The 15,581-nt window shown below is 38.9% G+C and overlaps 1 protein-coding gene and 1 pseudogene across 3 annotated transcripts; both read right to left on the reverse strand.

Annotated features, from left to right (window-relative positions):
- Nucleotides 1-85: 85 nt before the first annotated feature.
- On the reverse strand, nucleotides 86-6,453 carry LOC117481320 (annotated as a pseudogene).
- A 2,609-nt stretch (nucleotides 6,454-9,062) lies between these two features.
- Nucleotides 9,063-12,224, reverse strand: gpr1 (G protein-coupled receptor 1). 3 transcript variants are annotated; one of them, XM_034128410.1, is made up of 3 exons: nucleotides 11,921-12,224; nucleotides 11,108-11,223; nucleotides 9,063-11,001 (listed from the first exon to the last, which is right to left on the reverse strand). In XM_034128410.1, exon 3 carries the CDS (start codon nucleotides 10,976-10,978, stop codon nucleotides 9,899-9,901), a length of 1,080 nt encoding a protein of 359 aa, XP_033984301.1. In that variant the 5' UTR covers nucleotides 10,979-11,001; nucleotides 11,108-11,223; nucleotides 11,921-12,224; the 3' UTR covers nucleotides 9,063-9,898. The 3 variants fall into 3 exon arrangements, with proteins under 3 accessions (XP_033984301.1, XP_033984300.1, XP_033984299.1); XM_034128409.1 differs by having other exon boundaries at nucleotides 9,068-11,005; nucleotides 11,108-11,186; nucleotides 11,921-12,220; XM_034128408.1 differs by having other exon boundaries at nucleotides 9,068-11,005; nucleotides 11,921-12,220.
- Nucleotides 12,225-15,581: the final 3,357 nt, after the last annotated feature.

A 15,581-nucleotide genomic window follows, 5' to 3' on the forward strand; every position in this document is an offset into this window, starting at 1 on the left:
AAGTTGACAAGTGTCTTCACATCAAAACAGAATAGTGCCATCCATGGCACCAGCATTTATATTTTGACACTTTTAAAATGTTTTTATCTTTATTTTTATAAATAACAGCACAAAGTAAAATAAGTGGTTTGCAAAAAATGCAGGTTTGCTACATAAAACTGGTTTGTTAAATATTATACAAATACCTCTATAACTATACACATCATATTTAAGGAAAATATAATCTCTACATGGTACACGTTGTTAATTTTACAAAACAACATACTATACCTACATCTGAAGCATAATCATTTTAAACCTCAATCATATACAATACAAATGTCAACTTTCTAACAGATGAAAACATTTAAGGTGCATCTTTGGAAATTTGGTAAACCCTAAGCTTATATATTCACTCTGCAAGGAGCACATTCACGTTTCTGCAGGTTCGTAAAGTATGTTAGGTCCATTATGTGTAAAGATAATAATACATGTGCTATTACAAACAGTGCAAACAAATAGGTTTCTAGAAATGTGCAAATTGCAGCTTTGTGCGTATATATTTAGTTTTTAAAGGATTGTCTATCCATTGTGCTTTAGCATATGGCTGGCTCTTCCACAGCTTGTGCTCCCTCTGTGACAGCTTTCACACACTTTGCCATCGTCTGGGAGGCTCTGCTTATCGGATCTGTGAGTAAAGATTTAAAGCACATTTCAAACTAGCACACAACATTACTGTGAAGACCAACATTTACCTGTATAATGAGTCTAACTAGAGGAAAATGGCTGGTGATTATTCTATGAATTAGAAATGTACATAGAAAATGAATACTAAAGTTGCAATGGAATTTTTTCTGAACTAGAACATGACATTCATTTGATGAAAAAAATAATTATAGAAGTGCTTCATCACTACTTGATGTCATTTAAATCAATCAAATGTGTTTATTACATCCCCATATCACTATTTTTTCTCAGGGGGCTTTAGTCATTACACTAAAAACCCATTAACCTGGGAAAAAATTGAAAATACCTCAGCAACTAAAAAAACATTCTCCAACAATGTATGAAGGCATTTGGTTGAGATTTCCAGAAAGCATGGCTGCAAAATCCCATTGATATTTCTTCATTTAATATTATTCTTGTCAAGTGACAAGATCTCATATTAAATATATTACCAAGACATTTGTTGAACAGATTGTATTCTCCCAATTCTGATTTTATTTTTTCCAGGTTTGCCAGGACACGTTGGGGCCTTGTTACTTTACTTTATTCAGCTTTAATGTAACACTTTTGTGGAAATTGCAGATTTTGTATTCATGTCAAATCGAAATAAAAAAAGGCCAAATAATCGCACATTGTGATTTTGATGCAGCTTTAAAAGCTATATTATGTTGAATTAGTGTTAATATTAGATAGTTTCCTTATAACAACTACAAAAGCATAAACACAATTATATTAACATTAAGGATGATGATACACCACTGCTGCAGGACTTCCTGTAGGACTTTGGAATAGAGAAAACATTTAGACTAGGTTTAGTCAGAGCCGTTCCAGAGCACTAGTGACCTACCTGTCATATAGAAGTCCTTCACAGTAAGCTGTGGAGGGACTAAAGGTCCGGTAAGGACAGCCTGGTCAACTGTCTGAAAGAGATAATCCAGATACAACCATCATCAGAGAGAACAGCGTAAAGCAATAAACTGAATTAGCTTACACTTAAATAAGCTTTATGTAATCAACTGAACACATGCTGGAGGAAGATAGCAGCTGACCTTAGACAGCTCATTAGCCTGCTTGAAGTAGTTGGCCTCCTCAACGTCATCATATCGCACCAGATTTGGGGAAACCTCTGCCAGTCTTTGACGGACTTCATCAAGGGTGTCATATGGCAGAGTGACTCCAACAAGCTTAAAAAGAGACCAAAAAAGAAACAGTTTTATGTTCCACAGATGAAGGGGAATACATGGTAGTGTTAAAAGCCTGGGAAGGTTAAACTCCTGATGCAGTTTGGTCCTCTCCTTGCTGGACTTGTCGCCTCCCACAAAATGCACTAATCAGGTGTGTTGTTCCCTATGGTTGTTCCCTACAGGTACAAGGGGGCGTGACCTGGGGAACAAAGGAAGAGGGAATTGTGTGGGGAAGGATGTGTGTTTTATTTACTTTGGAAAGAAGCGATCGAGGAGGAAGAGGGGAGCCTTGCAGCTCCTAAGAAAGTACACCAAAAAAATATTTAGCTCTTTTTTACAGTGGTACCTCAAGAAACAGGTAGCAGCAGTGAATCCAGTGAGCCTGAGGACCATAAGGGTTGAGCAGCTTACCCAGCCAGAGCCGGAATAATGTTGCCATCCTTCATTAAATGCCGGAGAGTTCGATTCCTTTTTGGATGTTGTTCTTTTTCCAATGCATTACTGGATTCTATTTTTGCTTTTTGAATTTGACATATTTATTTTATTGGATTATACATTTGCATTGAAAAGACAGTTTTTGAGTTGGACAAATCTTCATCAATTGGACATTTTACCAGCAGTTTTGTTTGTTATTTTAATTTGGGCTGAGTCTTTTCCTAACAACTTAAGTTATCATTGAGTTTTCTTTAAGCGTTTTTCTTTGGTTAGGTAAATAAAGCTTTAATGGACCCTAACAACTATTACCTGTTTTAGCACCACGGGAACTTTTTATTTTTAACTAGACCTAAAAAATTAATCTGATTGTTGTAATAAAGCCTTTTTTTTCTGGTTCACCTTAGAAATGGCTCTAATTATCCTCCAGTCCTCCCTCGCCATCCCCAGGGCAGTCACAGCCACTTTGGTCTGCTGGGCACGGCCCTCAGTGTTCACATAGGTGCTACATTTCTCAGTATATGCAGCTCCAGGAAGCAAGATATCAGCCATTGGTGCCCCGACATCGCCATGGTGACCTGGGCAGTTATGGCACAAAACATTTAATTGGATGTCCCTTTAATTAAAAGGGACAATTTGGATTTCAAAATGTTCCTTTTTTAACATACAAAAGAATCAGTCAGGGAATCTGCTGCCTCTCACAGCTGCCATACATAAATGAATGCAAATGAAAGAGCTTATGCTGCCGTGCAGTAAAACTGCTGACCTTGATAAATTATGAAGCTTTCCTTTGGGAGGTCTTGGCGAGTAATGCAGCCAGCATCAGCTCCTAGTAGGAACAGGACTTTGAGGGTTTTTTCTGATAGCCTCCACTCCTGGCTTGTAACCAAGGTCAAGGGCAGCCACTTGACTGGCAACCCTGAGGTGGGAAAGGAAAAACGTCCATATATTACAGTAAACATCCACTTCCCTGTACCTGAAAGATTTCCCTCTAATTTTCCAAGACCCTGACCTGTGAAGCACATTGAGAACCTTCCATGTTTCCTCTGCAGCACTGCTGACGCGAGCGTTCTGAGCGATGGTTGACACTATCCCATTAGCCATTATCGCAGCTCCATCCTCTTTCTGCAGGCAACTGCTTCCAACCACAACAACAGGATGCTTCACTTCAGCCATGACCTACAAGAGGTGAAAATTATTTAAATATTGTGTACACTTAAACTGTTTTTTCTTTAGTTTTTGCCTTTTTTTTAAGTGGCTAAAATATATTTAGCTGCTGCCCCAAACTACAGCAATACACTGCTTAGCTTTTGTGCTGGGACTCCTTTTTTTCCAAACTGACCCTCATCTTATGTGATAACATAACATCAACAATAACATCAGGGAAAGTTCAACATGCTTTGTCCTATCTTTATTTTTATTTGTATGTAGCTTTACCCAGCTCCAGCCATTGGGAACACCTCCTCAGTGCACAGGTTTTCACTATTCAAACGGTTCAGCAAATCATTCAGGGAAATGAGAGACTCTGCATCCGCCAGGCCTCCGACAATAGCAGCGACATCATTTCCTTGAACTCCTTGCAACTGTCAAAGAAAACAGATGTTAATCAGAACAGCCTTAGCTGAAACAAGTATTTGCACACTATCACACACTGTTAGAGAAAGTAATTTAATCAAAAAATGACATACCGCTCCAGCAGCTCGAGTCAGCACCTCTTCCCAGGTCGCAGGAACCAACTGCCCAGACTCGTCTTTTACCATTGGCTGAGTAAGCCTCTGCCTTTTGAGTCCATCGTATGCAAACCTGTCAGAATAGAAGCAAGGAAGATTTTAGCTTTGATGCAAACGGCATACAAAAATCTATGTCTGTGAAGTCAACTTGTGTGATAAGAAAGGAACCTGGTTTTGTCTGAGATCCACTCCTCATTAACATCCTCATTGAGGCGAGGCAGGATTCTCATCACCTCATATACCACAATGTTACTACCCACAGCATCCAGAACATCGATGGATTCAGTCTTCCTGCAGAGAAACATCATGAGTGGTAAAACTAACCTTTGACCCTACATTTGTAATCACAATGTTGAACACCAACCTGGTTTCCCAAGGACGAGCAGTGAATGCGTATGGTTTAGATGTCAGGGCTCCCACTGGGCATATATCAATAACATTCCCAGATAACTCCGACATGAACATCTTCTCCACGTAGGTCCCGATCTGCAGGTCATTGCCTCTGCCAGTTGTACCCAGGTCCTCCACACCTGCAATCTCACTGGCAAAGCTGTAGGAGCAAAAATAATGAGATATTTACATAGTCTAGACAATCAGAGCAACTCAACCCACTCTTGATGTTGATGTGTGTCTCACCGCACGCAGCGAGTGCACTGGATGCAGCGAGTCATAATGGTTTTGATGAGAGGGCCAATGTTTTTGTCTTCCACTGCTCTTTTGCTCTCTGTGAAGCGGCTCCTGTCACTGCCAAACTGCATTGACTGGTCCTTCAAACAAAATGGTTATTGGTTGTATCATTCAATCTTGTATTAAATGTATATATTCCAAAGAAAAAAACGTTTTGTCATGCACTACTCAGGTCTAGAAATTCACATCTGGTGGTGATTATCTTTACCTGTAGATCACATTCTCCCCCCTGATCACAAATTGGACAATCTAGTGAACTCCATTACACCCTCTCTGTTTAAAATTAAACATACCATTTGAATATATATATTTGCTTTTCTACAAAAAAGTGTGAACTGTTTTTTTTAGCTTTGGAGAGATGTGAGTTATCATAATACCACAAAAATGTGCCAAAAGACAACTAAGTATAATTACAGAGATGTATTTATTACAATACCAGAACAACAGCAAATATAATGTATTTACTTTTGAGTTTCATCCTACCTGGCCTTTCTTGTCTTGTCAGAGTTGGTTAAAATGTTCCAGCCCTTCATGACTGGCATAGCACAAGCTGCCACTGGCTACAAAGCAAATGAACAACATTTCATGTAATTTCATGCATCATAAAAGGGGAAGAATACAGCATGATCAGTTTGGCTACCAGAATGGAAACAAAACATACATGTTGTAAATCATATACAGACATGACATACCTTAGGAACTTTTTCTATCTCCACAAGACACATCCGACAGTTTCCAGCCACTGACAGGCGCTCATGGTAGCAGAAGCGAGGAATCTGCATTCCTACCTTCTCGCATGCCTGTGACAAAATTGAGTCACAGTGTTACATTTGATATTAAGACTCCACAGCTTTCAATATTATGTGATTAAATGCATGAATTTAGCACGAAACCTGCAAGACAGTGGTTCCTGGCTCCACCATGATAGGGTTCCCATCCACAAAAGCCTCAAGGAGGTTACTGGCGGCAGCTGTGGCTGTTGCTGCGGGGCGAGCTTCAAGCACAAACAGAAAACATTTATCTGCAAATATTTCCTTTTCTTTTCATCAAAGGACTGTTAGTCAATGTTCAATTAAACGATTGCATTATCATTTATATCGCCTTTACTAGAATTAATCCCTGGCACTGGTGCAATTTTGGATGCCAGTATGATATATAAAATATGGTAAAGTGCCATCCCTGTAGAACATGTGAGTTAGTGCCCTCTAGGGTGCACTGACAGTAAGAAAACAAGAGGAGTATTTACTAATGGATGTCGTTAAATGTACAGTAATGCTCAAAATGTAAGAAAACATTCTTCAACCATAGGCCACAGGGTGGCCTATGCTAGAACACTTTCTGTGGCTGGTGCTCCATGTTATGCAGCTGGGGCCATTAATATTATTGTTCGCCTTTTCCCCTCAGACAGCCTGAGTCCCTGGTATTCCAAAGCAATAGCAAATGATAGCCACTGACAACTGTTGTCTAAATTGAGCCAGCAAAAGCCTGGCACCAGATATAGTGACTGGCAAATCTGTAATCCTGCCTGTAATCCATCAGTGATCAAAATCAAAAAGGTTCTAGTGCTTTCACACAACACACAACATGGGTGTTCTGCAGAAATACAAGACAAGCATGACAGCATGATGATTAAGCTAATCAATTGATGAAGCAACATATTGTTAACGTACCATTGTTTGTTGCAGCCGCACCTCCTTTGATAAGTGTCGCTGGAAAGAGACTCCGGCTCACAACAGGCAAACAAGAGAGGCAACATCACGTGTAAACTTTAACTCTCCTGGTTGTCACATTGTTAAGTGCCAAGGCTTTATTCGAAGTTTGTGTGTTTTTTTTAACCCTGGAGAAACGTAAAAGCTCCATGTAAATGACGTTAGCAAAAGAAAAACAGACGTTACGTTTACAAACATTAGCTGACATATAACGTGCAGGGCTTTCAGCACTAGAGAGCAGCTATGTTTATGCTGTGACGTGCACTTTTTAAGGCTCTTAATATGTTAATAACTACCTTCCAAATGTAACGAAACACCACTGTAACGTTTACGTTCCTGGCCAAATGATGTTTACGTTAGCAAACAATGGATATAATTTAGCATTAGTTTACCTTGTTAGCTTGCGTCCTAAAACCATTTTCTAACATTGATGCATTAAACATGTGGGATGTTAATGGTAAATAATGCCACCTCGTTAAAAAGTATGTAAACGTTTGTGACGTTAACGTCAAACTCCTGTGTAACCCTTGCTGCTAACATGCAAAATCAACCTAATTCAAATCGACTAAACTTTATTCGTTTTTAAACTCTCGACTCTAACCTTCATTCAGTTCTTGTGTCCGGACTATACATCATTTACAAATGTAATAATAATATGCCCTAAACACCACCGTGACCAGTTGCTTACCTTGCCAGTGTGTGTCATAAAACTGCCTGCGACTCGGATGGAGCACTGTTTTGTTATTCTGCTGCGTCACGGATTAAGTAATCCCGTGTAACATAATCAAAAAGTATTTTTGTGTAAATAATGACTAAGGCAATTATAGGGGTATCCAACATGTGCCATGATGGTAATGTAAATACTATTTTTAACAGACACTCCCCTCATCTACACCCATTTGTGACAATCTGTGGTGAAGTGCAGTGGTGTAAATTAACTCAATTGATTTACTCAAGTAGGCTACTGTACTTTAGTACAAATTTGAGGGATTTGTAGGCCTACTTGATTTGAGTTCTTAAATGTGTTGCTACTTTTGACTTCTACTCCACTACAATTCAAAGGTTAATTGTGTACTTTTACTCCACTGCATTTATTTAATATATTAAATTACTTTGCAGAGTTGAAATAACGATGTTAAATATAATCCACACCTAAATATTATTTTAGTTACACCCGTAAATTCAGAAGCTACCCAAAGGAATTCAAATTAGATCCACCTTTACCAGCTGTCATAAACATATTAATGCATCAATAATTATAATCAAATCATATAATATATATTGTTCGAAAATGGGCCATTCTGCATAATGAGTACTTTTACTTTTGGTGCTTTAAATATAATTTGATGCTAATACTTTTGTACTTTTACTTGAGTAACATTTGCAATGCAGGATTTTTACATGTCACAGAGTATTCCTTCCCTGTGGTATTGATACTTTTACTGAAGTATAATAGCCTATATGAGTAGGCTACTTCTCCCACCTCTGCTCTTTAACAGACACTCTCCCTCATCTACACCCATTTGTTACAATCTGTGGTGAAGTGGAAGTAACAGCAGGGCTTGCCCTCGTATTCAGATTTGATCTAGTGTAATTCGCCTTTTCAGCCATTAATGAGCCCCATTAAATATCACTTAATTCATAAAATTGAGGTTCAAAGGTCCACTTGAGTTGTTCGTATAGTGCCATGAGGGCATGATGATTGTAGTTCAGGGTTGTCAAACTCAATTTAATCGTGGGCCACATCAGCATTATGGCTGCACTCAAAGGGTTGGTTATAACTTTAAGACTATATCAAAATACATATATAAATATATATATAAAATAATGTATTATATATTACATTATTGCCTCTGCATTGGATTATTATCAGGTAATAACTTCATAATTGACTACGTCTGAAAGCCGAAGTCTGGGGCAAATAATTGCAAGTCTCTTCAGTGAGAATGTCACAAAATGATTTAAAAAGAAAAGCCAAATTCTGGAATAAAAGTCTAAATAAAAAAAAAGAAGTGACATTTCAAAAAAGTGACATTTTGAAAAAAGGAAGTGACATTTTGAAAAAAAAGTAACATTTAAAAAAAAGAGTCAAATTCTCAGAAAAGGGCACATTCTAAGAAAAAAGGCATATTTAGAAGAAAAAAGTCTAATTTGAGATGCATTGTGGGACATGTAGTTTATGGGCAACGTGCTTCTGTAAATCATCATGTAACCGTATAATAAACATATAATATTCTTTGTAAGCTCTTGTGGGGCCCCAGAGAATGAAGTCACGGGCCGGATTTGGCCCCCGGGCCTTGAGTTTGACACCCCTGTTGTAGTTGTTGAAGAATGCCATCGGTCCATGTTTTTTTACATCTATAACAGGAAATAAAACCACCAACCTTCTGTTAAAGGCATGATGTTAATTATTTGTTGTTGTTTTTAGGCAGCAAAGCAGCATTGTTGACTATCTATTTGTTATCCTAACAGTGATGTAATCCCTCCAAGTCAGAGTTCACTAAAAAGAAATAACAGGATACGTCTGGTAAACAGACCCTCAGGAAATGGAAGGAAATGCACATCTGGGTTTACGACAGGCTTGTGTATTCTTTTTCTTAGAATCCACCTAGAAATCTGGTCTGTGTTTAACATCAAAGTCTGCTTTCTCGCAGCAGACTCTTTTAACATCAAGACAAACAATATACAGAAAGTATTCAAAGTGCAGCAGGTGTTCAGAATAAGAAATGTATTACAACATATGTTGTTTATTTGAAATATATTAGAATAAAGTTTCTATACAAATCTCAACTAGTTTAAATATCTTAAAACACATTAATAGGTAACTAGCCGTCAGTAAATCAATATAAAAACATTATAATGTTAGACTATCAATAGATCTATGCAACATATCTCATCTCTAAGAAACAAAGATGTCGTTCCTCAAGAGTGAAAACAATTCTGTAAATAGTAAACATAAGATACATTTGATAAAAGACTGCAACAGATGATTACTTACATTATGGATAAATAGAGAAGATTATGAAAATTGTCAAATCTTTAAAATGCTTGTTTTGTCCAATGCAAAATGTTTCTGTTTATAAGACAAATACTATCAAGTATCAAATGCTTACATATGAGAAACTGGAACAATAAAATGATACAATTTATTAAAAAACAATAATAATAAAAGGATTTACCAAAATATTTGCAGCTGTGATTTTCGCAAATCATTTTGCGTTATGCAAATGAAATATAAATATATTTCGATTATATTTAGGAATAACTCAATGTGCATGTTATACATAGTTCGACTCAGCTTTTCCATTGAGAGTAATTATCCATAAGTGAAGTGAAACAAGCAAAGACAGTCTTTAGCATACAGCTGGAAGGGACAGCTATGATAATTTTATAGCCGGTCTTACTTTGATGTTTTTCATACACCACCTCTACAGTTTGAGGATGGCTGTAATCATAGAGCGGATGACTCCACAGGCTCCTCTGGGACACTGTCCTGCTGAACCCCTGGCACAGACTCCATCTCAGTGGCAGAGATGGACTGGCTGAGCTCTCTCAGTGAACTCTTAGTAATGTCCAGGCATGCATGCTTCAGGATACGACGCACCTTTTTGCCTAGGAGCATATACAGGAGGGGGTTAATGCAGCTGTTAAAAAAGCCTAAACTGGTGGCGAGAGGAAAGCCAGCTCTCAGTATGTTGTGAAGGTATAATGAGGAATGTACGGATAACTCCATCAAGCTAAAAGTATGAAAAGGTGCCCAGCATAAAAAGAAAGCCAGAATCACTGCAGAGATTGTTTTAGAGAAGCTTGACACCCGAACCGAGCCACCAGATCGATTCACCTTGATTGTCAGAAGAAGGCTCGTCACACATATGGCAGTAAAAGGCAAAATGAAGCCCACAGCAGTTCGAATGACCACTATCATAACGTGCCTCATGACTGCAGTATGTCCGTCCTGTGTGTGGAAGTTGTTGAAACACACAACCTTGTCATGTAGGCGCACTGTGTCACGGAAAATCAGCGCAGGAGAGCTTATGGTAGCAGCCAGCAGCCATATGCAACCGCATACAACCCAGGCTCTCTTTATAGTGCGATACTTCTGAGACCAGTTCAGGTGGACAAGAGAAACATATCTGTCTATACTGAGCACTGTCAGAAACAGCACACTGGCATACATATTCATAACGGACACAAATGAGTTAAGCTTACACATGACCAAACCAAAGTCCCAGTGGAAGTCTCGCAGTATGTAATCAATGTAGAAAGGGAGGAAAAGCACAAATACAAAGTCTGCCAATGCCAGATTGAGCAACCAAACACTGTTGACTGTCTTTTTGCTTTTAAACGCTACCACCCAAATAACAGTTCCATTTCCAATCAGCCCGAGCACAAAGGAAATAATGTAGATGACCACTGAGATTATGTGCATAGTTTCCTTCTGTCTGTGGTTTACTTTAAGTTCCTCCAAGTCACCGTACTCCATGTAGTATTCGTAGGTGTAGTTTCCATAGTCCTCGTCCAATTCGGCCATTGTTGATGTAACCTCTGGTGAAGCTATCTACGGGAAGGAAAAGCTCAAGATTAGATGTTCCTTAAAGATGATCTGTAAACACAGTAATTCAAAACATCCCCATGCATTATAATCTTCCTGTGTTCTCACCTCACACACTCTGTGTGATTATGCCGGGCTGTTCCCCAGAAGGATCCTGTTGTCTGTCCTGTCTCTGATAAATCAGTTCCTGTGTTGAAGTCAGATAGGGCGTGTTCAGAGTAACCCTGGAACATAATGTCAACAACCATTTGGATCATCAATGTGGGCAGTTAAATGCCCAACAGATGAGATAAAAAGAGGCGTCAAACTGCATGATTCATAGTGTTTGCTCTGAAACATCTGCCAAATACTAAATTGTTACACATTGCACCGTTTTAATTTCATTGTTCAACTTTTCCAAGGTTATAACATTCCTAGATGTTTTCCACATATGACAAACACTTGTATAATCATCACTAAGGCCAGAATAAAGCCAACACAACACCTTTTATTATAGCCATATTTTTTTTTTTTTACCAATGATGTTTATGTCACATAAGTGTTATAATCTGTTTTTTCTAGTCTTCATTGCATAACACACATTAAGTGATATATAGTATATTATTAAACTGTCTTTAGGAAACAGCATCATGAAAAAGAGTAACTACCAGAAGAATAAGAACACTCTTCACAGAAAAAAGTAAAGCTCAAATAGACAGATCAGACTTTGACATGAACATGTGTTGAAAAGCCATCAGACCAGATGGAAAATGTATGCCAAAACACTGCAATCAACACTTATTATTTAAATAACTATAGCCTGTTGAGTAGGAAATAGTAGCTCATAGTAGACTTAGTGCCACATAGGCTACTACACACTATTCGCATACTAATGGGATAAACAGCTTTCCAGTTCCGATTGAAAGACAGAGCATGGCTTACCTAAAAGTGCAGCTCTCCCTTGTATTAGTATTTGGCTGAAAAACAGCGACAGCTCCCGGCTGGATGAACGTGACAGCTAACTTTTAGCCTTTTAGCTCGGTGATGCCGGGCCTGGTCCCTAACGTCCCGATTCGGCTGCAGAAGTCTCTCTGCGGCATGTGTAATGTTTCTGTGCGTCCATCCAGATCAAACCCCGTCCCAGGCTGTGTGTACAGAGGAGCTGTGATGTGCAGAGGGCGCGCCTGGCTGACGCGTCTAACATCAACCACGGAGTGAAGAAAAGTTATTGGTCACCCGCACTGAAGAATGCTTTCATTCAGCAGAGCCGCGGCTGCTTTTCATAACAGCAGAGTAAACCCTCCTCGCTTCCCCCCATCAGTGCACAAACGGAAAAGTTGTGAGTGCTGCAGAAATGTGTCTGTTTTTTCCTGAAATGCACAAATTGCTTCAGTCTGTATGTAGTGCCAACTAAGGCAAAGTTTATTTTCGGCTGTCATATGCATTTTTCATCTGCATTGTATTTCCTCTTACCGTGCATTATCGTTTTCATTATGCAGACTTTTGACTGGTGCTCATTAACACAGAGAGTAAACCTGTCTGTGGCAGGCCTGCTTCATGGTTGAAAAAAATATATCATGAGGCTTTGAATCTAGATGTGAAAGCAGGCTTATTGCACTGTAAACAGTTTGTTAAAACTTGATAAATCTAGAATTATTTCAACCCTATTCCCAGACATAAAATAGTTTTCTGTGGCAATGTTTAAATTATGTACATCACAGTTTATGGCTAAAATTATTTACCGCATTTCCATACAGTTTGAGGACCTGCAAGACCCCTTAAAAGAAGGTCCAAAACAATAATTTAAGTCACATTCAAAATCAATCATCTCCTAAACTACATCCTGCTCTTTAAAAATGTAGAAAATGTGAAGCCTGAAGCACTAAAGATAACCCTCAGACTTGCTAAAGCTTCCCCACACAAGGCATTATACAACTGTTTTCACAGACTAAATACATAACAAGCTGGACCCAGAGCACGTTCAGCACTTTCCCCAGTCTGACTTTCACTCTGGTCTCCTAAAGATTACCTGTAATGACATTTGCATTTTCAATCAGGTTGAACTAACAAAGACTTAAGCCTTTCATGTGGAATCTGCTGCTAACTTTTCCTTTTTTGTTTCATCAGATGGCCAGAATGCCCTGTCAGTTGTCTCAGTATCCAGCGACCCAAAATGAGCATCTCATCCCTCTGTGAGCCCTGAGGGGGGAGCTGTCACATCCTCCAAGAGTGTGTGTGCAGTGTGTTTCCAATTCAAAGCCCATGTAGGTCTGTACCATCTCAGAAAGAGAATAAAGGGGGAATTTAGAGCCTGCACTGAGACTTTTAATGGTATTGTATATTTGAATTCATTTCTTATGGTCCACCACTGATAAAGAAATGTTCAATGTTACCAATTGACCAGGTTTGATCAGCCACAATTGTTTTCTGTGGGAAAGCTCTATCCATTTTCCTTTAGTGTCTTTTTCTTTAGTGCTGAAAAATCAATACTATAGCATTGAGGGGATTGTGTCACTTAAATTCTATATGTACAACAGCTAACCATTACTCGTTTATAGTTAATGAAAACCTGTTTGATTGCAATTTAATAAAATAAAAAATAAACTTCTACTGCATATGAAGAAGGTGTTCTGTTTTTACATAGCTGTGATTTGTCTCACTAATACTCTATCTGACGAGAATGACTTGGACTCCCATAAGATACATATGAAAAGGTAAACAATTGTCCTGATATACCATAGGTCTGTTCCCCAGATGTTAAAGTAGGAAAAACTTAAATATTCAAATTCATTATTGTACAATGAATTATATTGCAGCTATTGTCAATAATATTAGTAACTAGAGAATGCAATTCCTGAAGAAATTGCTAGTGGGAATGCTTTATGCTGAAAAGCTGACGCTGAATTGCTATGCTGAAATGTAATGTGTAAGAAGAAAGTGAATAATTTAGATTGAAATGATACATGAACACTGGGGGCTTGAATGTGTGATGAGAGAAGAAAAGAAAGTAAAAAGGCTTGGAAAAGCAGCAGAATATTTAAACTGCAAACTTTTGAACTAACTTGATGGCGAATGATCTGTCGCCATGCCAACGGCATTTGATGACATCCCATAATACGCTTAGATGCGTTGATGGCTGCATCGTTACCAAACCTGTGAAGTTTTGGGCCGTTTGGAGCATTTTCACTGAAGTTATGAGAAAACCGTGTTTCATGGTGAGCATTGTGTTGCCATGGCAACGGCATTTGAAGATATCTCAAAACTGTCCCGTAGATGTCTTCACGGCTGGACTGTTAGCACACATGTGAAGTTTGAGCACTTTTTTAACATTTTCATAGGAGTTATACATTACATTAGGAGGTTACATTACTCTCTCTCTTCTCTTGAGCGCTGGTTCCTGCTCTGAGCACCATTGACTGTAGCTGGCTCAGCAGGCCTCACTTCTTCTGATGGAGGAGTGAATGTTTCTGGAAGCACCGACACCGACTCTTCTCTTGATCACCCTCTCACTCTTCTATCACCCTCTCTCTCTTCTCTTGATCGCCCTCTCTCTCTTCTCTTGATTGCACTCTCTCTCTTCTCTTGATCACCCTCTCACTCTTCTATCGCCCCTCTCTCTCTTCTCTTGATCGCCCTCTCTCTCTTCTCTTGATCACCCTCTCACTCTTCTATCACCCTCTCTCTCTTCTCTTGATCGCCCTCTCTCTCTTCTCTTGATCGCCCTCTCTCTCTCCTCTTGATCGCCCTCTCTCTCTTCTCTTGATCGCCCTCTCACTCTTCTATCGCCCTCTCTCTCTTCTCTTGATCTTCGCGTTTCCATGGGAACGGCATATGATGACACCCCATAATTGACGTAGAGCTGTTGAGGGCAGGACCATTAACCATTATCTGAAGTCTGCTGCTCTGAGCATGTCAGTTGGAGTTATGACATCATTGTGTTCCATGACACAGGTGTTTATATTTGAGCTAACGACGTGTCAATGTGCAGTAATCAGTGAGAGGAGAGCATTTGCATTGTTCTGAATGAGAGATAAACCTGTTACATGTGAACGTTTTATTGAAGAACCGTAACAGATATCGGTGAAATTTCAAAGCGTTAAGCATCTCAAGGACCTTGAGTATCTGAAGTGTGCTTTTTGTGTACTTTCGGGTCAATAATGTGGCCTTTTTGGCAGATTTACTAAAGGTGTGCGGCTGCTGCTGGGAGGAAATATCAGCCTGAAATTACAATGGGCTTTAATGGAGACATATTGCACGTTTTTGTCACTTCATGCCCTCAAGAGGCATTTTGTTTAATTATTTTTGCTTAATTAGTTGTCATTTTTCAAGCTACGAGATGTTTTCCTACGTTTGTCATGAAACAGTATGTCTCAGGAATGTAGGGTTTGGGAATTATGGCAGTTTTAAAAATATATATGAAGGCAAATTTCAAGATTTCCTACACTCTAGCTGTGACATCACGCACTCTAATGTTAAAATCTGAAGAAGGCCTCTGTGCCAAGGTCTGAACAATGCTTAATATCTCTAAAAGTAAGAATCAGATTTAAAAGTTGTGTTACACGAATAATGTCAGAAAGATGTGTAACATTTTAAAGTTGGAATG

This window comes from Trematomus bernacchii, unplaced genomic scaffold (assembly GCF_902827165.1).
Source record: "Trematomus bernacchii unplaced genomic scaffold, fTreBer1.1, whole genome shotgun sequence".
NCBI lineage: Eukaryota > Metazoa > Chordata > Actinopteri > Perciformes > Nototheniidae > Trematomus > Trematomus bernacchii.

Coding starts and splice junctions, on each gene's coding strand:
- gpr1 (XM_034128410.1), bottom strand. CDS start 10,978: ATGGCCGAATTGGACGAGGACTATGGAAACTACACCTACGAATACTAC.